Source organism: Diorhabda carinulata, chromosome 3 (genome assembly GCF_026250575.1).
Source record: "Diorhabda carinulata isolate Delta chromosome 3, icDioCari1.1, whole genome shotgun sequence".
Taxonomy (NCBI): domain Eukaryota; kingdom Metazoa; phylum Arthropoda; class Insecta; order Coleoptera; family Chrysomelidae; genus Diorhabda; species Diorhabda carinulata.
Genome location: NC_079462.1, coordinates 2,515,383 through 2,537,119, shown reverse-complemented (window position 1 = coordinate 2,537,119; position 21,737 = coordinate 2,515,383). Strand labels below are relative to the sequence as shown.

At 31.5% G+C, this 21,737-nt stretch overlaps 6 protein-coding genes across 8 annotated transcripts in view; 4 read left to right on the top strand and 2 right to left on the bottom strand.

Moving 5' to 3' along the window:
* LOC130891320 (uncharacterized) overlaps positions 1-9,139 on the top strand; it is a 58,451-nt gene extending 49,312 nt beyond the window's left edge. For both annotated transcript variants that reach the window (XM_057795958.1, XM_057795959.1), the window contains exon 2: positions 5,268-9,139. In XM_057795958.1, the coding sequence (XP_057651941.1) occupies positions 5,415-6,551 (1,137 nt within the window). In that variant the 5' untranslated portion in view covers positions 5,268-5,414 and the 3' untranslated portion in view covers positions 6,552-9,139. The remainder of the gene's footprint in view (positions 1-5,267) is intronic.
* A 1,962-nt stretch (positions 9,140-11,101) lies between these two features.
* On the bottom strand, positions 11,102-11,936 carry LOC130891319 (ubiquitin-like protein 4A). Its single transcript, XM_057795957.1, has one exon. The coding sequence runs from the start codon at positions 11,835-11,837 to the stop codon at positions 11,436-11,438; it is 402 nt and encodes a 133-aa protein (XP_057651940.1). The 5' UTR covers positions 11,838-11,936; the 3' UTR covers positions 11,102-11,435.
* Positions 11,937-12,198: 262 nt separating this feature from the next.
* On the top strand, positions 12,199-13,038 carry LOC130891311 (rRNA methyltransferase 2, mitochondrial). Its single transcript, XM_057795948.1, has 2 exons — positions 12,199-12,598; positions 12,651-13,038. Exons 1-2 carry the CDS (start codon positions 12,233-12,235, stop codon positions 13,017-13,019), a joined length of 735 nt encoding a protein of 244 aa, XP_057651931.1. The 5' UTR covers positions 12,199-12,232; the 3' UTR covers positions 13,020-13,038.
* Positions 13,039-13,561: 523 nt separating this feature from the next.
* On the bottom strand, positions 13,562-16,974 carry LOC130891310 (WD repeat domain phosphoinositide-interacting protein 3). The gene is made up of 5 exons (XM_057795947.1): positions 16,788-16,974; positions 16,314-16,595; positions 15,906-16,246; positions 15,616-15,853; positions 13,562-15,543 (listed from the first exon to the last, which is right to left on the bottom strand). Exons 1-5 carry the CDS (start codon positions 16,852-16,854, stop codon positions 15,428-15,430), a joined length of 1,044 nt encoding a protein of 347 aa, XP_057651930.1. The 5' UTR covers positions 16,855-16,974; the 3' UTR covers positions 13,562-15,427.
* A 221-nt stretch (positions 16,975-17,195) lies between these two features.
* On the top strand, positions 17,196-19,958 carry LOC130892019 (N6-adenosine-methyltransferase non-catalytic subunit). Its single transcript, XM_057797193.1, has 5 exons — positions 17,196-17,338; positions 17,392-17,559; positions 17,611-18,047; positions 19,319-19,572; positions 19,626-19,958. Exons 1-5 carry the CDS (start codon positions 17,273-17,275, stop codon positions 19,877-19,879), a joined length of 1,179 nt encoding a protein of 392 aa, XP_057653176.1. The 5' UTR covers positions 17,196-17,272; the 3' UTR covers positions 19,880-19,958.
* A 1,338-nt stretch (positions 19,959-21,296) lies between these two features.
* The window catches only part of LOC130892016 (protein bicaudal C), a 31,013-nt gene continuing 30,572 nt past the window's right edge, over positions 21,297-21,737 (top strand). The window contains exon 1 of one of the 2 annotated variants that reach the window (XM_057797190.1): positions 21,297-21,683. In XM_057797190.1, the coding sequence (XP_057653173.1) occupies positions 21,464-21,683 (220 nt within the window). In that variant the 5' untranslated portion in view covers positions 21,297-21,463. The remainder of the gene's footprint in view (positions 21,684-21,737) is intronic. The other variant, XR_009058977.1, reaches the window with a different exon arrangement.

The window sequence follows — 21,737 nt, the reverse complement described above, 5'->3', positions numbered from 1 at the left end:
CCAAATCTTAAGACTTGAAAAGACTTAAGCTTAAAAAAAAGCAATTCAAGAAAAGAATTAATTGTACGTGGCCTTTATAGACTTAGAAAAAGCCTTTGATTGAGTACCTAGAGAAAAAATATGGCCGAAAGAAATAAAAATAATACAAAATATTTATGTATGAATGCAGTTGTGATAAATAACAAAATTTCGGAAGGTTTAACTACAAATATGGGATTAAAACAAAGAGAAAGCTTAAGTCCATTACTATTAATCATATTCATGGACGAAATAATACAGGGATGCACAGTTTTAAGTAAAAAAATATGTGTGGGACAAAGTGGGTTAATTTCAGTGAAGGAGCATTTGCAGACGATGTCATTTTAATAATAAAGAACTAAAAGGAGTTACAAGAAGTCATTGTAGAGGGGAAAACAGCAGTAATAGTCGTGGAAATGAAAATAAACAAGAACGAAACAAAAATAAAAGTGATTGTAGATGAAAAGACCAAAATGATTAGAAGAATCGATACACCGATAGAAAATTAATAAAAATACGGAATAGCAATACAATTGAACGAATTCATAAATTCAAGGCCGTTGTGCAATAGTTACTAATACGTAAATTGGCCCATTGACCTTTTTAAATATTATTTCGTGTTGTTTTTATGGATCTTATATTTCTAGACATGCAGACTTCGAATTATCATCATATCTATTTAGTCCGGTCAATATAGACATTTAAAATAACTAAAACTTCCGAATATTAGTGGAATTAGAAATCCCCATCGATCATTTGTGTGCTACAAAAGTTCTTGGGAATCAAAGGTCGAAATTTGAGGTTTTTTTTGGATTTTTCTCGAAAACGGTTAGTTTTATCAAAAAATTTCCTCAATCCAAAGTTGTAGATCTTAAAATTCTCTACAATAATGGTCTTCGAGATTTTTTTCCTAAGAATTACCGTTCCTGAGATATCGCGATTATAAGAACGGAACCGCACATTGGGGCCAGTTTTAGCGCTAACGTTGGGCTATGTTATTATTTTTAAAAGCATCCAGACATTGGAAGTTATAAGAAGCTGTCCATAAATTAATAAGCCAACCAAGTTGGTTTAAAGACCTCGAGGATACTCCTGAACGAATACTGTCTTTAATTTTCTTGGTATAGAGCTTGTACGTGCTCGGTAAAGACTCTCTATTTTTTTTTTAATTGAGCTATTGAGCATATTTGAGGCCTAAACGTTGCCAAGCATCGGCAACAGCGTTTCTATTTTTGTAGTCTTTGACTGTTGGATTCCATAAAACTAGTTTCGATTGATGAAGCTCTAAAAACAGTAAAACGTTTTCGTTTCACCAAATCTCCTGTTACGGGACAAACATTGGGACAAATTCCCTTTGATGTCTCGTCAAAAAACTATCAACGTTGGCGCCAACGCCATAAATCTCGATCCACACATAGTTAGCGCCAACATTGGCCCCAATGTGCGGTGCCAGGCAATGTACTCGACCGTGGTTTCCACTGTAGGTCTACTCCATGATAATTTTAGGATAAATCTACTTCAACAGTCAATGTCTTTTTCTATTTCATCTTCTTAATCTTCCTCTAGCTGGATGTTCATAAATTGTACTCAACTGGACATTTGGGCAAAACTAACCTTGGTACGTGCTGGAGACCCGATTTGGCGCTACGACCTTCTTAGTGTTGAGGAGTTTTTCTGGAAGAGGTGGGAGTGAAGCTTTGATGGGTTCCAGAGTATTATCTAACAATTTCCTGCCCTAGTCTTCCGGGTTTAGTTGCTTGCCTAGACATGTTTGAACTTGGTTGTATTTGTATTGGAGTTGAAGAATAGTGCTAACACATTAACATCTTCACCAACTACGATTGTTGTGATTGTTGCATTGAATTCTGTTGCTGTTTCGATTATGAGGACATCTGCGTCATTTTGAGCGTCACTGCAATATTCGCAGCTGTTAATTTTACACTTAACATGGAAACGAAACGAGATTTATTGTTAATGTTAGCGAAAAATTGTTATTGATTCGCTGGAAGTGTCTTAAATTCATCAAAGATAATCTCGGAACCGTGTTTTTCAGCTTCAGGAATAGTAACACTTAGAAAAAAAATCATAAGGACTATTTTTGTAGGGAATTTTAAGATCTACAACTTTGTTTTGAGGTTTTTTTTTTGATAGAACTTAGCGTTTTTGAGAAAAAATCCGCTGGGGACTTTATTTGTAATAGTAAACTCTAGCTCCCCACCAATATTTGGCTTTCCGGGAATTCTTGTTATTCGACCACTATTTTTATGTCTAAATTGACCGGACTATATTAGAGAATATTTACTTTTTTCGACTTATAATACGAGGTGTTTTTATAATGAGAATATTTCTAAAACTAAATCGATTTTTAGACGTTCCGTTTGTTTTTATTTCATACATACAAAAGAAAAATAATTAAAAACTTTATTATTAATTATTTGCTTACGAACTTTACTCATCTATACATATAAATCTAATAGAAATTTTTATAATTATTATAAATCATACTGTCACAAATGATGCGTAGTAAATCAGTTACACTTAAGTTATATAGGCCAGTATTTGAAAAAAGTTTTTTTTTCTATTTTAATTTAGTTGATTATTTGTTAATAAAAAGAAAATTTGGTTTACATTTTGTTGTAAAACACAGAACCGTATTGCCAAATGTAACGAACGCGTCCTAAAATGTTTTTGTTTTTAAGCTTTTACTCAAGCATCCACACAATCCATTCTCTCCATGGATCGAAAAAGTTCTTTCCCCATTCATCAAAGAACGCAGATGCGGGATTTCCATCCCGAACAGAATGCTCGATAGGATATAAATCCGGGCTACGCGCTGGACAATCCATAGCGGCAATTTCGACATCCTGTAAATATTACCGTACGGAATCTACAGTATCTGGACGGGCATTGTCCTAAATTACGATGAAGTATTCGTTAATCCTCTGATTAATCATCGGTAATTTCAATAAAAACCAACTCGGTGTTTGCTTCCATTAAAATGTCTGCCCAAACCATCCAGGAACCTCCTCCAAAAGCCAATTTTTTTCCAGGTCTTCTGTAGATTTGTCCTTTTCTATCGCAATTAACGTTGACTGTTTGGTTGGATTAATTTGGAGGTTAGCGGCTGACTGTCCAGTTTCTCTGAGCTCTTACTGAACTTAAGCATCTTGGTCATCTTTCCGGGATGTAGACCACATCAGCGCACTGTCCACTTCTCGCTGATTATTGCCTCGGCGTAATAGGGTGACTGTTTGAGCAGCTTTATCACTTGTGTACATTTTCAAGTAGAATTCTTAGTTTTTGTTAACGAAGATATGTATGGAAGAACCTTTTATAAGGGTCATTTACCTTCCATTAGCGATACTCTGCACAAAGTACGAAGAGGAGTCGATTTCATCAAAACACTAGAAGACACGTTTGAACTTGAACTCAATACCGTCTAAATGAGCTACCATCTAGTGATTCGCACCATCAAATCAAAGAAGAAGGCCAAGGGTACTCTAGGCAATCCCTTTCCTTTAAACACAAGTAGAAACTTCTCTATTCTCAGCTTCGACTGCTAGCCTACGAAGATCTACCATGACCATGCCAAAAATGTCGTCAGTCGCCGACTATTTTGTGAAATCTGATACTCTCGACGATGTTTTGGCCCGTATGACTGCGCTAGATGGTTTTCCTTTTAGCGCATTTGTGACATCAAACGATTTAAGTTCGTTACTGGGTACTCAGACTTACCTAAATCAGCTTCAACACCGAATAGTTTCGACGAATAGACTTCTACCTCCAATAAGAGATATATGAATTTAAATATTCATTCGGTAAACAAAAAATGGAATTTGGGACTTATTCGAATTGATAAATCGTCGACTAAAAAAGCGGATTTTGGAGTTTCATAGATACAGATATTGTTGCAATAGTGACTGATGGTGCAAATCCTGTAAATAAGACTACCAGTGATGATATTGATGACTCGGATGATGATAATGAAGGAGTAGACTCAAGATTTAGTCATTGAAACTGGAAATGGTCGGGATTTGACTTACGATGATCGAAATATTAATGATTTGGTAAAGAAAGTTGGTAAAATGGTTCTTATTTGCAAAAGATTGTCCTTGAAAAATGATGGAAACATGGAAGAGAGCTTAGTTTACTACTCGAATGTAAAACGCGTCGGAACAGTCTCTTTACAATGCTGGAGCGATTTGATCTTTTAAAACCTACCGTAAAAAAGGCAATTATTGATCTTATTGATCCTGTACCATTTGAAGAGTCAGATTTTCAACTCATTAGTGAGATAATCAAGGTATTGGCGTCAGTTAAATTATCTGTAGAAGCACTTTGTCGTTCCGATGCCAATTTGTGCACGGCGGATGCGACACTCAAGTTTCTTTTTCAAAAATTGCGTGGCGGTGACTCAATTTTGGCTTCTAAATTGAAGACACGTTTATTTAATCGTCGACTGAGAAGACTGAGTCGGAGACTGATTGTGATGCCCAAGCAAGATAACTATAAAAAGATAGTGATGGTGAAAACAGTATGAAAACTATAAATCCTGAAGCACATAAAGAAACTGATCTTTCTGAGATCATTAACCAAGAAATGAATGTTTATGAGGCTGGTTCCACACGAGGTTATAATTTGGAGAAGGCTTCCTCCAACTTCCATCGAGCCTGAACGCGCGCTGCTTCATATTCGTGCGACAAATTAAGAAGTATGCTTCCAGATGAAGCATTCAGATTTTAAGAAGTTGATTTTTTCAAGTTTATTGTAAAATAAAATAAACAAACTGAGCTATAATTTATTAAACTATTATTTAAGGGCCTAGTTTGTTTATTTTATTGGAAGAAATTATAATTTTGTTTTGTTTTTGAAGGTTTAAAATAAAAGGTTGATAATCCCGAAATCCCGGGACTAGAAAAATCGATAGGGATCGAATCCTGTACTCTCAAGGTCAGCCCTGCAGAGGAAAGTGTTTTCCTATATCGGGACTCTCCAAATTCTAAATCCAAGTGGACGCGGAAAACGTTTTTACTCATTTGGAGCTGTTAAAAACCGATTAAGGAAAGGGAAACGTGCAATAAATCTTTCTAGATATTTTATTCATATGATCGACGAGTTTTTTTTTTCATATTAACTTTAACCGGCCTAATTAAACCGTGGCTATTTGCCAAAAAAACATCATATGGAAATTTACTTCTATCAATAAAAAGTAAATATTTCAATAATCTAATTTATTATTTTATTTGCAGATTTGATCCTATATACGAAGCCGTTCCTAGATGTATTGCATCAGTGTATCATCATCGACCGCCGTGATTATAAAAAGAAGGATACGAGTTTATGTGTCGACGACGTGGTGCCCTTAATATGACTTAAGTCAAATATACTTTCAAGTGATGAATATGTGGAAATTCGTGCTAGTTTCGGTTCTGTATTTTTCATCTTGTTCGTGTTATCCCGCGAAACCGCTAAATGAAAGATCCCCCGATTTAACATGGGAAGCCTGGTTATTAGTAGACGATCATAATCAGAATAAACAAATTTCAGAAGGTGTATTAAGACGAAGAATCACCCCCAAATCGGTGTTTATAGCGCCGACGTTTAGCCCCGAATCTTTACCGGCTTGCGCCGAAGGTTACAGCTCCGATCACTTAGGAAGATGTATTAGAATCATCAAGTTAGATCAAGCGGCTCACTATGATTTCCTAATTGAAAAATTGAAAGAAAAATTCAATCCTATAGATTACGACGACTATTACGACGACGATATCCAAACACCAGGTCCTTATCAAGTTAATATCCCGTTGGGGCTTCAAAATGACGAAACTATCGAAGAATCAGACGTAGCTATCGTGGTCTCCCCAACTAAACCCCAATATCAGGAAAGTAAACTCGATAAAAGAGATGACGTAGTCGAGGAAAATCTACAAGAAAATTTATTAAAAAATTTAAAAACTACGATAGAATCTACGACGACTGAAATAACTGATACGACAACTCAAGTTACTACAGAAACTACCGTAGCAGTTACAGATGAAACTACTACGGCAGAAACTACTTCTAATTCCGATTGGAATGCGGAAAATAAAACTACAACGACGTCTTCGTCCAACTTAGTGCGGTTTCCCGATGAACCCGAGACAAAAACTCTAATACAATCCCGCGTCAAGTTTCCTAGTGACGACGAAGCGCTACTCTCCCAAATTCCCCCATCGGTGAACCACAATCCTAGATCTATTCACGAATCCCAGCAATCGGACGAACCTATCATAGATTTCGATCTTATTAAATTTCGAGATTCTACTTCCCGGTTACCGGAAGATGCTTTAAGCAGAAGAAACCGCGATAAAAATAATGGTTTGTTTGTGTTACCTCCTAGATGGACTGATAGCAACTATCGAAGACCCGTGGTTTTGAGGTTTTCCAGGAAACATGCCTATCTGGATATGGAGCAGTTCAAAAAACCTAATTATTATAGGTCGATACCTACCGATGACTTTGCTTATTTGTTCAAATTCAAACACAAAAGGTGATTTAGTTCGTGTATAGTTTAGATGTTTTACTGTATCAGTACTTGAATTTCGTTCAAGGGTGGTCCTCGTTCTTCACAAAATTAACAAATATTTGCGTCGACCATCTTATCTGCAATACGTCAAAACGTCGTAAACAGTTTTGTAGCTTTTTAATTATTTCATCGAAAAATCGTTTTCTACATCTTGCTGTCAAAATTTCAATGCGTTTCTTCTAATTTTATAGTAAAAGTTGCCTCGTCGTGTAGGTTAAAAAGTTTTTTTTCGTCGTATTCCGTTCTCAAAACTTGGTACAGGATATTTCTTCTTTCTTTTTTTTTTTATTGTATAATCTCGCCGTCTATATTCGATTTAATTAAAGTCTTTTTCTAGATTTTGAATCCTTTTTTCTTCTATTTAGATGTCATAACTTGAATAAGGCATTTCTTCTTTTTTGTTTCAACATTCTTTTGTTCCGCCATATTCGTTTAACCGATATCTTTCTTCATCCAGTCATCAACTAAAATTTGTTACGTTATTCAAATTTTGAATTCCTTTTTCTTCTTTTTCATTAAATTAACACAAACAAAGCATTTCGTCTTTTTGTTTCACAATTCTTTTGTCCCGCCATATTTTATTCAACCGATGGTTATCTTGTTCTAGCTCTGCACTAAAATTTATCTGGAATTCCTTTATCTTCTATTTCGCCGTTTTCATATCTGAAACGAGGCATTTCTTCTTGTTTTGAATCCTTTTATCTCGCAATCAACATTTAATATAATCAAGGTCTTTCTTATTATGGTTGTCTGCTAAAATTTTCTATGTCATTCAAATTTTGAATCTATTTTTCTTCTATTTCAACACAAACAAAGTATTTCTTCTTTTTTTTAGCAATTCTTCTGTCTCGCCATATTTGATTTAACCGATGTCGTTAGTCTTCTAGTTCTCTACTAAAATTTGCTAAGCTTTATAATATTTGAAACTCTTTTTCTTCTATTTCGTTATCAACATTTAATTCAATGTCTCCTAAATCTTAAATTTCTTCATCTTCTCCTATTTCGCTGTCAAATCTAGTACAGGACATTTCTTCTTTTATCTCAATTCTTCTGTATCACTTTCTTCTTCTAATTCTTTACCAAAATTTGCCACGTCTTCTAGATTTTGAATTCCTTTTCTTCTCTTTTGAAATCATAACTCGAACAAGGCCTTTTTTTTCTTTTTTGTTTCAATACTTCTAGTTCTAGCAAAATTTGTACCATCTCCTAGATTTTCAATATTTTTTTATTCTATTTCATTGTTAATAAAGGAACTGAGAGTTTCTTCTTCTTTTTCAATTTTTCTATCTCTCAAGCAAAATTCAATTCTTCTTTAAGCTCCCAACCAAAATTTTCCACGGGTTTTTCTTCTATTTCGTTGTCTTAAGACAGTTCTTCTTTTTACTGAATTCTTCTAGATTTTAAATCTCTTTGTCATAATTCGAACTGGGAAGCTTCTTCTTTTTTAGCTAATTCTTCTATCTCGCAATCGACATCTAATTTAATCGAGGCCTCTCTTCTTTAAGCTCTCAACCAAAATTTTCCCCGTGTTTTTCTTCTATTTCGTTGTCTTAACTCAAACGAGACATTTTTTCTCTTTCTTCAATTCTTTTATCTCGTCATTAACATTAAATTTAATCGGAATCTTTCTTATAATTTCTCTACCAAAATTTGACGTCAAAACTGATAGGTGACATTTCTTCTTTTTTTCCACTTCTTGTATCTCTTCGTCAACTTCTGAATAGAGTTTTTACGATGATTTCTCGAGTTCATTCATTCATTTCACAAAAATTTTACTCACTCCTCCAAGATGAGAATTAGTTTGACCCATTTACTAAATTGATTTAATAGATACGACCTTACAACAGTTAGTAAATATGGTCGATATATCTTTTAAAACTTTTGCAGATGCAATAACAATAACGGGACCACCCTGTATATATGTTCGTCTTGTCGGAATTCGGCTTCTTTTTTTTAAATATCCAATAATCGAAATTACCTTATACAAAATTTGTTTCGTATTTTGAGAATTGTTGCAAGTATTTTTTTAAAAATCTCGACAATATCACAAAATCTATTGTAATGTACTAAATTGTCAGTAATTGAAAAAAATCTAGTTATTATAGCCATAATAAAAATTGGTGCAGACATATAAAAAATACTACACAGTAGTTACCCACAATTTATAGCTTAACCGGTGTTGTCAGACTCAATAAAGTTATAATTTTTTAATAAAGTAAAAAATAAACCTTCTAAATTGAATTAAAGAGATAAATAACTTGATTTTTGACGTTTGAAAACGTATTTTTTTTATTTTCTTCATTAATACCAGTTTTCTCTGTTTTAAACTGGATTTTTTATTTTAATTTTGTACATTACATTTTATTTTCAGTATTAAATTCGTCAAACATCACTTAATTATTTTTATATTAACCTTGTATAAATATAAATCCCAAACTATGTTGCCAAACCGTTCAATGAAAAGCTGGAAAAACTTTGTAAAACCTTTTTTATATTCTTATGGATATAAAAAAAAACAGTTTATTAAATTTTCTTAACGTATATTTAACAAAAAAATTCTCAAGTAAAATTATTTTTATAAACAATAGATTCCATATGAGACGGAAACGTCAAAAATGTTGTATACATGGCAACACTACCAAGATGAATTTTACGTATATTTCAGTTGAGAACATCCATGCTTGTTTCGTTGTGTTGGGATTTATATATACAATACATTGACATGTTTCAGAAGTAAAATATAATCATACTCGTATATATTTCAATGTACAAATTGTATAGTACGTATATTAAATATTGATGTATATATTATGTAAAGTAAAAATATGAAATATATCAACAAACTACGAGTTTTTAAAAAAAAATATTTTGACAGCAAACTGTATGAATATATTTTATATTTTTACTTATACACCAGGGCCTAACTGTACTAAGTAGAGGTATTATTTATTGTTATATAAATGTTTTAATAATAATATAATTGTCGTGCCAGTATATCCAATAAAACAATATAAACTTAAATTTCTTTAATTTATCCCTTACACCTTTTATAAATAATTATGTTTCTATCTTCATTTTGACACTCTAAACGTTGTTCTAAAATCTAGTGATTGCGTCATAAGGTTTTAAATGTCAAAAGTCACGAAACAAATCGAGTCAATCGATTATGATCTAAATGTTCGGAAAATAATCCTGATCATGTTCACTGATGATAGGAAACTTGGAAATTCCGACTGATTGACGTTTAGAGTATCAAAATGAAGGTTTCAACGAGTTTTTACTTTATTATATGAGAAAATCTTGGACCATACCGTTACATAGACTGCTAATCCTATTCTCGGCTGCAATTAACGTCAATCTGTCGGAACATTTAAGTTTTCTTTTATCAGTGAACATGAACAGGATTATTTTCCGAACATTCAGATCATAATCGATTAGTTTCGTGACTTTTGACTTTGAAAATGTTATGACGTAACCACAAGATTTTGAAACAGTATTTACATTGTCAAAATGAAGGTTTCAACGATTTTTTAATTGATTAAATTTCATTCCTGTTAATTCGATGATAGATGTGTGACTTTTGACTATTGAGGATACAGAGAAGGAGTATTTCTAATGGGAAAAAAGTTGAAAAAGTGTCCAGTGGTGGATAAAAATAGATTTTATTTCATTTGTATACAAGAGTAGATTCTTTCGAGCGCTTTTTTCAATTAAAATATTTTTTACAAAAAAAAAATTGAAATATAACACCACTACTAATAATAATTTAAATGTATGTAATACAATACTTGTCTCCCAAGACAATATGGCAGGTTAGGTTAGGTTAGGTCATGCCGAACTACACGATAGTTCAAAAATCTTCCACGATGGCGTTGGTTTAAATAGGATAGATATGAACGTACCAATAATAGATGAATTTAAGTACGCGCATTTAAGAAATATAACTGGAAAAAATTTTGAGAAGACGGAGCACCTAGAGTGATTTCATTCCGTATTTTTTACTGATATTTGCCGCTTCTTAGTTCTAATGTATCACCACCCTCATTTAACGAAAATCAAGGGAGTGCCACTTTTTAATAAAAATCGATATTTCTGATTCTTCTAAAACAATTTAAACTTTCATCATACTATTTTAAAATAATCAAAAACGATTTTCCTGTCATGAAAACATTAAAAACTCCCATTGATTCTTTTAGACTCATTTAATTTAGTTATGGTAATATAGAACTGTATGGTCTAATTTAGTAATGTACGTTTTTTTAACTCATTTCTCATTAAAAACCTTTTTATATTTTATTCTTGACTTTAGGTTTATTTTTAAAGGAAATTAGTTTTAAAACCCGACTTTTCGACCTATTTCGGTCTTCATAAAGATAGTTTGAAATGCCAGTTTATTAAAACTAATTTTCTATCAAAAGACACCTAGAATCAAGACTGTTTATTAAGAAAAGTAATTTTAGATAAAACCTGTATGTATGCATCACAGAAAACTAAATGGATTTTAAATAAAACTAGTAATTTTAGTAAGCATTTTTATTATCCAAAAAAAAAGACTAACAAAGTTTTATTTCTTTATTACCAAGAGATTATTAAAAGATTATTTGATTTATATTTAGTATATGGGGTGTCAAAAAAGTAATCAAGATTGTCTCAATAAAGTTTAGTGTCCCACTGACACCATACTGCATGCCATTGTAAAACAGGTACATTAAAGGAATTTCTAGTGTTATACGAATTTGTTATTAGAAAAACCATAGATAAACACTTTTTTAGCACTTTATAAATATCCATAACTTACTATTGTTATATTTCTAATATACACTGAAAATCAATATAATAAGGTGAATATATATCAGAGTCCACTGGCCGCACTCTCAATTTCTGATTTTGCTATCCTTTCTAAATCGTCCAAACTAAGACTGTTAACTTTGGAATGGAAATTTTTCATAAATTCTTCTACAATTACTTTACATTGCGCTTCATGGTAGTATTTTCTTAAAAATTTGTGGAGCGTAGTATTGAAAAAATCCGGGTTCTTTATGGCGACGTACAGCTTAGTTCCATCTTTTATTTGTGGGTAATCACTTATACATTTTTCGTCTTGTAAACATTTTCCAAATAAAATTAACGTTTGTTGGAACACTGGTATCCTCATATTTTTCTGTACTAGTTTTTTTAGTTCAGACACTGTACTACTTTCACTAACGTCTAATAAAGTACTTCCACCTTGTAAACATTTCACTAAAATCTTCATTTTGCTATTTAAGAATAATATTCACAAGATATTTTTTTCAATTCTAGATAATTTCTAAAATATTTTTAATTAGAACCAATGTCATCTGTCATTCTAAGTCAACTGTCAATAGATATTTGATAAAAAAGAAGTTGAATCTTCATAGATAAATGAGTGATATATATATAGAGAAAAATATTTTTAATGTAACATAAAAAATTCAAACTATCTACTATATATACATATATAATTTCGTGTTAGTGGTGGCATTTACATGAGATTCTTAATTTTTATTTCGTAATAAATATTTCGCCCTCTATCGATTTTATTGTATAATTAAGATGCGGAAACCCAAATATCTATTTGTATTACATTCTATGGTATATTATTGTTATAACCTATAAAAATTTTAAAAAATGGGAATGAGATTGTTAAAAAGGTTTTCAACTTTTACACGTTTAGAAAAAAAAGTGTCACCAAATTCTCTTAAATCTAAAACAAAAAATGTTAGTTCAAAACACTGGTTGTCGAGACAACTTTCAGATCCTTACGTAGAAAAAGCTAAATTAATGAACTACAGGTGTCGAAGTGCTTTTAAACTATTAGAAATAGATGAGAAATATAAAATTCTCAAACCCGGTCAAATAGTCTTGGATGTAGGTGCATCTCCGGGTTCTTGGTCGCAAGTAATTGCACACAAAATAAATTCAAATGGCAAAAACAAAGAATTGCTCACTGGTACTGTGATAGCAATTGATAAACAAAATATTTACCCGATAGAAGTAAATTTAACATTATTTTAATTAATTTCCGATTTGAAAGTTTATTTTTTAGGGTGTAACAATTTTTGGTAATATGGATTTTACTAGTGAAGAGATGCAGAAAAAATTGATGGAATTTTTGGGGGAAAGAAAAGTGGATATTGTCGCTTCAGATATGGCACCAAGTGCTACAGGAATCCGAGATATGGATAACGAGAATATGTTGAAACTTTGTTATAGTGTGTTGAGATTTTCGTTACAAGTTTCTAAAAATAGTGGAATTATATTAATGAAATTGTGGCAGTGTGGAGATACTAAAAAACTAGAAAATGATATTTGTAGATTTTATAATAATGTCAAAGTGGTTAAACCAAAATCCAGTAGATCAGATTCTACTGAAATATATTTATTAGGCAGAGAATTTAAAGGTTTAAGATCATGATAATGAAAAGTTATAAAAACATATTTTTTTATTTCCTAATTTCCCATAAATTTACCTGAAGTTATTTCCCAAAAATTGTCCTTATTGAAGAAAATTTACTCACTGCGAACAGCTGATTTTGACAATCCGCATTTTGCTTGGAGAACAAGTATAGGGTAGAGATTTTTCGGAATTAAACATTTTAAACACTTTATTTAAACTATTTTTCTCAGTGTAGTCATTTGTTGGAGCAAGTTGTCACTTTTTAAGATTAATTATTTCGTTCAAGTTATTTTTGCCAGTGTAGCTATTTATAATTTTTACAGAATTAAACCACATTTTTCTCAGTGTAGCGATTAATTGAAGCAAATTGTCGCTTATGTTTGTCAATTTTTTATTATTAAACATTTTTAACACTTTACTTAAATTATTTTTCTTAGTATAGCGAATCGTCGCTTTTTTGTCACTTTTTTTTAGAACTACACATCAAAAAAATTATATCCAAATACTGATCTACATTTGGGAATTAAGGAATAGTGGTAGGTGAATTAAACAAGTGGAAGTTCCTAATATATTTTACTACTTACAAATATATTTTCGTCCAGAGAAAAACGTTTTTTTTTTCGTTATTTAAAAGAATTTTTTTTTTCAATATTTTGAATAAATAAAATCCCTTTATGGAACAATTATACATTATCGATAAACTTTTATAAAGGCAACATTATAAAATACCATAACATAAACAGAAAATTCTAGTTCACTGAAAATCGACAATTAATACAAATAGAATTTAGACAACTTTCTATTTAGGCCCTTTAACATCAAGTATAATTATTTGCACATATTTTTCACACCATAAACATTGCTAACATCGAAATACTTGATCACGAATATTAAAGAACTATCTTAGATAGACTGAGAATACTCCAGATCTGATTCCTAGTGCTTATTTACGTTTCCTAGCCTAAAAATTTCGATTTCAAGAAAAATTTTCATCAACTAACGAAATGATAGCATAGTTAAACTTATATGGAAGGAATTAAAAAAGTTATAGAAAAACTATCAACTTAAAAAGTTTGTTGCACGATAAAGATGAGTTTAAAAAATATGTTTTGTTCACTATTTAGGTCGGAAACTATTCAAATAACACTCGTATAATAAAATTTTTATCTTAATAACACTCATATAATATAATTTTTATCTCAAGTGATATTACTAACGTCTTTTTTAACTTTTAGTGATTGAAATTCTCTGTTTATGTGTAATAATATACATATACAAAATATCAACAATCTACATTTACATCAAAATGTTTCGAAGCAGATATGTTTTAAAAAAAAATGAATTAGTCAAAATTTGTCATAAAGCAAAGTGTAAAGTTCTATATTGGAAAAAAGTTTATAGATGACAATTTAAAACATTCTTGTATATAAAAGAAATATTTTAAATCTAGGTTTACATATTACAGCTTACGAAGAAATTAGAAAGACATTTCGTATACCTCAATCTACAACAGCATCACAAATCAAACCTGATAGTCCGCATAATGTATTCTATTACTTATTCGGTATGTTAGTTTCATGTAATGGTGGTTTTATTACAAGTTTTAACCCCAATTAGCTGCACTGTAATATTGAAACCATCAGTATGGGAAAAGAAAGTGAAAACCATGTTAATAGTTAGTGACTATAAGAAAAACAATAATATAAAAGTAGGGGACAAAATTGAAGTGTAATAATTATCGTGGAGATTTCGGTTTAGTTCAGAAGTGGAAAACAGGAATAGAGCTCGTGAAAATATGTGGAATAGCTCATTTCAACTGGAAAGGTGAAAAATTTGTTATTAATTGATGTTGGATTCGTCAATCCAGTGTTCTAGCTGTTTTTTACGGTTGTTGGTACATTTGAGCTACTAGTATCACAATTGATGTTGGATTTGTGAATCCGGTGCTGTAGGTGGTATTTCAGTTATTGATACAATTTCATCTTTTGATAATTTATTTTAATCAAATTTTAGTGCATTGACAAAAACAAATCAAATAATTTACTCGATATTTTTTATTTAATTATAAAAATTAAAATGGCACTAAGTTTACTAAAAAAATAGCTTAAAACAATATAAAAAAAAACATATAGTATACACCTATATTTTTTATTAAGATAGATCACCCTGTATGTTGAACTAACTATATACAAAAAATTTAAAATATTCAAATTAGATTTTTTTAAATCTCATAATGCCTTTATGAATAATAATTTAAAAAAAATTAAAAGTTCGATATGAAATTTTAATTTACATTTTTTTTGATCTCATCGTATATTATAAAAAAATAATATCAAGCACGTGTTTATTCAACATTTATTACAATAAATCTCCTATTTTAGCAAAATATTCATTAGAAAAATAAATCTACTCTTAGTAATACCAGATTATAACAATGAAAAATCATCTTCAGTCATTTCCAAAAAATGGGCGCAAGATTCACGTACATACTCCCCATTCGCGTTAAACACAAATTTATAGTAACACCCATCACCACATACAACTGTAAGTAATAAAAAATAAAATTACACAAATCAAACTTAAAAAAAAACATTTTTTTTTAAATAACACTTACCAATAATAGAGTTGTCGTCGGACCCAAAAGCGCATATACATGGAGGACCATTAGGGATGGAAAATTTGCAAAACGACCACGACGAAGAAAAATACTTAGGTAAAAACATGGCATTAGCAAACGATGACTGTTTATTCAATTTAGGATCTTCTAAAGAAAAAACGTGGACGGTACCACGATCTGAAGATACACATAAAGATGTCGAGTTTCTATTAAAGTTTATACAGTATATATTTGCCTAAAAAATCGTATAATTGCGATTACATTATTAGAAGATACAATGTTTGTACCTGACTACTTCCTCTTCTCAACTCTGTCACTTTATCCCCATTGTCGGTATTAAAAATTCTTATTAGTGTCCCTTTTTCGCTTGCAGTAGCTAACAATGTCCCTTGTTGATTCAACGCCATACAATTAATGTTCGTTTCGTGAGCAAAAATGAATACAAAAGATTTTTCTAATCGCGCTAAATCTACTATTTCTACTTGTCCAGTTTTTCTGGCAGGAAAGGCCAAAATTGAGTTGTTACTATTTGGGCATAGAACGCATAATCCCTTACATTTTGGGTTAGTTTCGTATACATGAAGTTGTTGGGGGTTTTTCGAAAATGTATATACTTTTATTATTCTTTCTGCAAAAAACTTATTTCAAGAAATTCCAAAAAAGTGTGTCGGTTATCACTAAAACATTTCCCTTACCTAATACAACAACTATTCTATCTCTTCTCAATTTCACAGTTAAAACTGGGGAATTGAATTCTAGAGATATAGGAGACGTTTTATTTATATCATCCCATATCATAAGCTTATTTGTAGGATATAATGGATTTGATCCACCACCAACAAAAGCTAGATAATTGCATCTGAATAACATCTCGACAAAACCCAGTCCCCCATTTTCGAAATCTTGTCTTTCTTTTGCTTTTAAAGGGTCACAAGTGAATATTCTAAAACCGGTACTAGTAGCACAAGCAAAACATCCTGAATATAAACAAATATTTATTTACAAATAAAAAAAATGCTGACAACAACTATCTTAGTTATTTATAATAGACATCAGTTATGAAAGTAAATCGTAAATATTAAAAGTTTTGTGTATTAAAATAAATTAGGCTATATTAATGGATATAAATGTGTATTAATACTTCATACTATAATTTACAAATAACTTACCATGATCTTGATTAAAAGCTATATAATTCAATCCATTATTATATGGATTACTTGAACTCAAATTCATTTCGTTTGTTATTGTGGTTTATATTCATTGAGCAAATCATACAGAAAAAATATGTTTTTACAAGAAAATAAAAACACCACTTGGAAATTGACACATCTACCGATACTAAATAACCTACTCTTCTTTTTTCGTTTCTATGTATGCATCCTAATAATTAAATAGTTACAATTTCAATATTTTTCTATTTTTTCTTACAATAAAGAGAACTTTAGAATAAAATTTAAAAAAATATTAATCTTAATTTATTATTTTGTAATATAATTAATTTGATTTTAATATTTCGAATGATAAAGCTAGATGTATACTATAAAGCTATAGACCAGTAACGTCAAAAGTTATTTTGAGGTTAGGTTTTAATTTTCATCAAAATATACAAGTTGTATATATTAAAATATATGTTTTAAATAAGATTTTTAGAATGGGGGAAGTATTGAAGGAATTAAGAGAAAAGTCTCGTAAAAGAAAACTTTTGCTAGCACAAACCGTAAGTACTAAATAAGAATCTCATACCAAATTAATTATTTCTTTTTATTTCAGTTTGGAGTGTCTGGAGTTGAAGAACTGAGAAATGTCTTAGGAACAGCCGAATCGTCTCAAGAAAAATCTGTTAACAAAGAAAGTACTAGCGAAAACGAGAAATACGATTATAAAAATAAAGATTATTCAGATGAATTAATATATAAAGATTCATCTTTATTTTTAAAAGTAAATATTGATTATTTTTCTTAACGAAGTACTAATAATTTATAATTATAGGGCACGCAATCTTCTAACCCTCATAATGATTATTGCCAACATTTCGTGGATACAGGTCAACGTCCTCAAAATTTTATCCGCGACGTCGGTTTAGCAGATAGATTCGAGGAGTACCCTAAACTAAGAGAACTCATTAAACTCAAGGACGAACAAATCCAGGAAACTGCCACTCCGCCAATGTATCTCAAATGTGATTTAATGACTTATGATTTAAAACAAATTAACAGCAAATTCGACGTGATATTAGTGGAACCTCCTCTAGAGGAGTATCAAAGAACAATGGGTGCTACAAATATGCAATTCTGGAGTTGGGAACAAGTGATGAATTTGGATGTTGGGGAGGTAGCAGCACAAAGGAGTTTTGTGTTTTTGTGGTGTGGCAGCTCAGAGGGACTCGATATGGGACGAGTTTGTTTGAGAAAATGGGGTTTTAGAAGGTAAATAATCACTATAATACTAATGGTACACTAAATTTATTAGAAAAGTTGAAGTATAACATTTAACATCCAAAATAATCATCAGAATTTGAGGTTTTTAAACGTTTCACCTATTTTGATATTAAGTTTGATCTTATTTGAAATTATAAAAAATTTTGAGGAAAAAGTCGCTTTGCAAATAGATTTGAATGTCTCAAATTTACTTTGAATTATTGGATCTGTCTTTTCAGTACAATTGGTGTTTTTTTATAGTTATTGATACATTTGAACTACTACTGTCCTAACCATTAGAAATGGGAACTTTCAGTTATATTGTTGTCATTCAAACAATAATTATTGCTACTTTGACTCTTATTTTGGCGTGATTGCCATTTCTAGGTACCATCTTTACATTAAAAATCTTTACTTTCTTGGTTTGTTACAAGTTTTATATCAGGATTTAATGAGTTCAAAAGTTGAAATTTTGTATGCTTGCTTAATTTTAATAAAGTCGATTTTTAAAATGATTTAAGTATCTCAAATAATCTTTTAAATTGTTGGATTTGTCTTTTTAGTACAACAGGTGGTTTGTAACAGTTATTGATACATTTGAACTACTACTGTCCTAACTATTAGAAATGGGAACTTTCAGTTATATTGTTGTCATTCAAACGCTAATTTTTGCTACTTTGACTCTTATTTGGGCGAAATTTTCATTTCTAGGTATCATTTTTGTATGAAAAAATGCTTTACACTATTTGTTTGAGTTTTTTTACTTGTAGATTTATTTCCAAGAACTGGTAATTTTTATTATCTTAGGGCGTTTAATAAATTCCAAAAAGTTTTATAATGCATTTATTCAACCAAAAATTAACACGAAAAAATTATTTTACATATATTAAAACAAATAACCTACAAACACACAGACAGATAAGAGGTTATGAAAGCAGTGCGTACTAATCATATATGACGGAATCTTTGTGTGCCAATAACTTTTATGTATTATTAGATTAGTTAGTGATATTTTTATTAGTTAATAGGATTATGACGTACAAAATTTCTTATTAATAATACTTTTGATTTACCAACTTAACTAAATAGAGATCAAATTCATACACACACAGTTTAGATGTCATGAAAACAGTGACTACTAATCAGAGATGACGGAATCTTTGTTTAACAAGAATTTTTACGTATTAGTTAGGTAGATTTTAATTAGTTAATACAAGATTTCTATTAAGAATAACCTTTCCTTAACTAACATTTGTTTATGTGAACATATGGTCTATCAGGTGCGAAGATATATCCTGGATAAGGACGAACATAAAAAATCCGGGGCATTCGAAAACTTTGGATCCCAAAGCGGTTTTCCAAAGAACTAAAGAACACTGCCTCATGGGTATCAAAGGTACTGTCAGGAGATCGACTGACGGAGATTTCATCCACGCTAATGTTGATATCGATCTAATAATTTCCGAGGAAAATGAATATGGCAGTTTGGAAAAACCGGTCGAGATTTTTCATATTATCGAACATTTTTGTTTGGGTAAGAAGATTTAGGGCACATCATAACGATTGTTATTAATTTGTTTACTTTAGGTAGAAGAAGACTGCATCTGTTTGGTAGGGATAGCACAATCCGACCGGGATGGCTCACTATAGGACCCGAACTGACTAATTCTAATTTCAATTCTGATCTCTATTTAAGTTTTTTTACTCCTACTACGCTTACTACAGGGTGCACAGATAGGATCGAGGCTTTAAGACCGAAAAGCCCTCCGGCTAAGGGAAAGGGTAATTCTAGTGGTAGGGGAAGGACTAATTTTCAAAGGGGTAGAGGAAGAGGGAGATAGTTTTTTTATTTTATTTTCGAGTTTTTTTTATATCAGGAATTGACAGTTTAAAGTGAAAATAAATGGATGAAATGATGAATTATTTTGTGTTTATTATTGGTCATCAATTTGTTTTAACATAATTCCTTATAGATGGCGTGCCAACACACTTCCTTCTCGGTAACTGTTTTAAATAGACTCTTCTGCACCTCCTAGTGATGTTAATTTACGGAAAAATTCGGTTGATGATTTTGTTTGATTGTACTTTATAAAGCAAAAGTCAAAAAGTTTTATGGTAGATTTTTTAACTAAAAAACAAACTACGTCGCAAAAAAACGTTTTGAAACGTCTACAGACCTGAAAGTGTTGACGAAGAAGATCCACTGGAAATTGGAGGAGATCCACTGGAAATTGGAGAAGATCCACCGGAAATTGGAGGTGATCCACTGGAAATTGTTGTCCTCACTAGTTACACAGTTTTGCCACTTCTTTGAAAGATTTCTGATGACGGCATCGAAGAATTCTTTAGGAAATTCGGACAACCATATGCACACTCTCTATATCGTCGATTGTGTTGAATTTTTGACCTCCGAGGGCTTCTTTCAGTGGTCCAAACATGTAAAAGACGCAGGGTGATAAGTCTGAACTGTAGGGGGAACTTTCTAGTACCTCCCACCCCAGTTCTGATATTGTATCTAGCGTGAAGCTCACGGTAAGAAGTGAAATGCTTCTCCATTTCGAACGATTAGCGGGTTTCACGTGTGTTTTTAAAGAGTTAGTGTAGTATTAAGCGTTTATGGAACGTGGTATGCACCGGAAGTAAATGTACGGCATTCCCCCTTGGTCTTCGGCGAGTGTCTTCTGTTGTGAAGATTCGCGTTGAAAAACGCCTCGAATTACGACAAAATTGATGAAATTTTTGCTCGAATTTTAACAGTTTGGGATAAACTCTACACTATCAATACTAATTCCGACTTCAGCCGAACGTTCGTTCTACGGTCCTACAAAATGAGTTGTTCTACGCGGTAAATGTCTGGTATCGCGGTCGACGATCGTGCGGTTCGTTCTCGACGGTTTCGCGGTCATCTTTAAACGGTTTGGCTCATTTAAATACAACATACTTAATCAGGCACTCACTACCGAATTGTTTTCGTAAACGTCGAGGAATTTCCGTGTTTTTAAATACGTTCCCACACCAAAAAACCAATGACAATACGTTGCGCAATGGCGGTCGTCATTTGACGATTTTTTTTTGTTGTATTTTGAACCGTAAATAAATTTTGCCTACGAGTGTTGAACAACTCCCAAGAATATTCAATTGGAAATGTGACATCCTGTACGGTGTATTTTGACGATTTTATAGGTTGTCCGAACAAAAAGTTTTCGTATAAAAACGACCGATAACGACGGTAAGTAAAAAGTTGTACGATATTTTATTAAATTCGACGTATTTAAGAAACTTTCAGTTGCGTTCAAGTAGTCACCTTGAAGATTTATAATTTTTAATCAACGCAAACTCAATTTCGCTTTAAAGAACACGCGAAAGTGACTCAATAAACCGTATTTTTTTGTTTTTTTTTTTTGAATGTGTTTCGTGCGAAAAAAATGGCCTGCAATTTTTTAGCGAATCGCGTACTTGACGTCAACAAAAATTCCGATACACTTTCGGAAGCATCAGAAACCACCACCTCCGAATGGACGTCTAGTTGGGACTCCAAGGAGGAAATGAGGGACCTTCTCGCGAAACTGGGACTCAAGGAGGTCTCCGACTTGCATCAGGACCGGTTTAGAGTTGATAGGAAAAAATTGGAACAGATGTTAACTGGTGAGGAATAATTAATTTCAAAAAAAAAACATTTTCCAATCAAAATTTAATAAA

What these genes read in the sequence shown, in the direction of transcription:
- LOC130892019 (XM_057797193.1), top strand. Translation starts at nt 17,273, where the DNA reads ATGGGGGAAGTATTGAAGGAATTAAGAGAAAAGTCTCGTAAAAGAAAA. An exon ending in AGAAAATGGGGTTTTAGAAG is followed by an intron (nt 18,048 to 19,318) that starts GTAAATAATCAC and finishes ATGGTCTATCAG; the next exon opens with GTGCGAAGATATATCCTGGA. An exon ending in TATCGAACATTTTTGTTTGG is followed by an intron (nt 19,573 to 19,625) that starts GTAAGAAGATTT and finishes TGTTTACTTTAG; the next exon opens with GTAGAAGAAGACTGCATCTG.
- LOC130891311 (XM_057795948.1), top strand. Translation starts at nt 12,233, where the DNA reads ATGGGAATGAGATTGTTAAAAAGGTTTTCAACTTTTACACGTTTAGAA. An exon ending in AAAATATTTACCCGATAGAA is followed by an intron (nt 12,599 to 12,650) that starts GTAAATTTAACA and finishes TTTATTTTTTAG; the next exon opens with GGTGTAACAATTTTTGGTAA.
- LOC130891319 (XM_057795957.1), bottom strand. Translation starts at nt 11,837, where the DNA reads ATGAAGATTTTAGTGAAATGTTTACAAGGTGGAAGTACTTTATTAGAC.
- LOC130891310 (XM_057795947.1), bottom strand. Translation starts at nt 16,854, where the DNA reads ATGAATTTGAGTTCAAGTAATCCATATAATAATGGATTGAATTATATA. An exon ending in TAGAATAGTTGTTGTATTAG is followed by an intron (nt 16,247 to 16,313) that starts GTAAGGGAAATG and finishes AGTTTTTTGCAG; the next exon opens with AAAGAATAATAAAAGTATAT. An exon ending in CGACGACAACTCTATTATTG is followed by an intron (nt 15,544 to 15,615) that starts GTAAGTGTTATT and finishes TATTACTTACAG; the next exon opens with TTGTATGTGGTGATGGGTGT.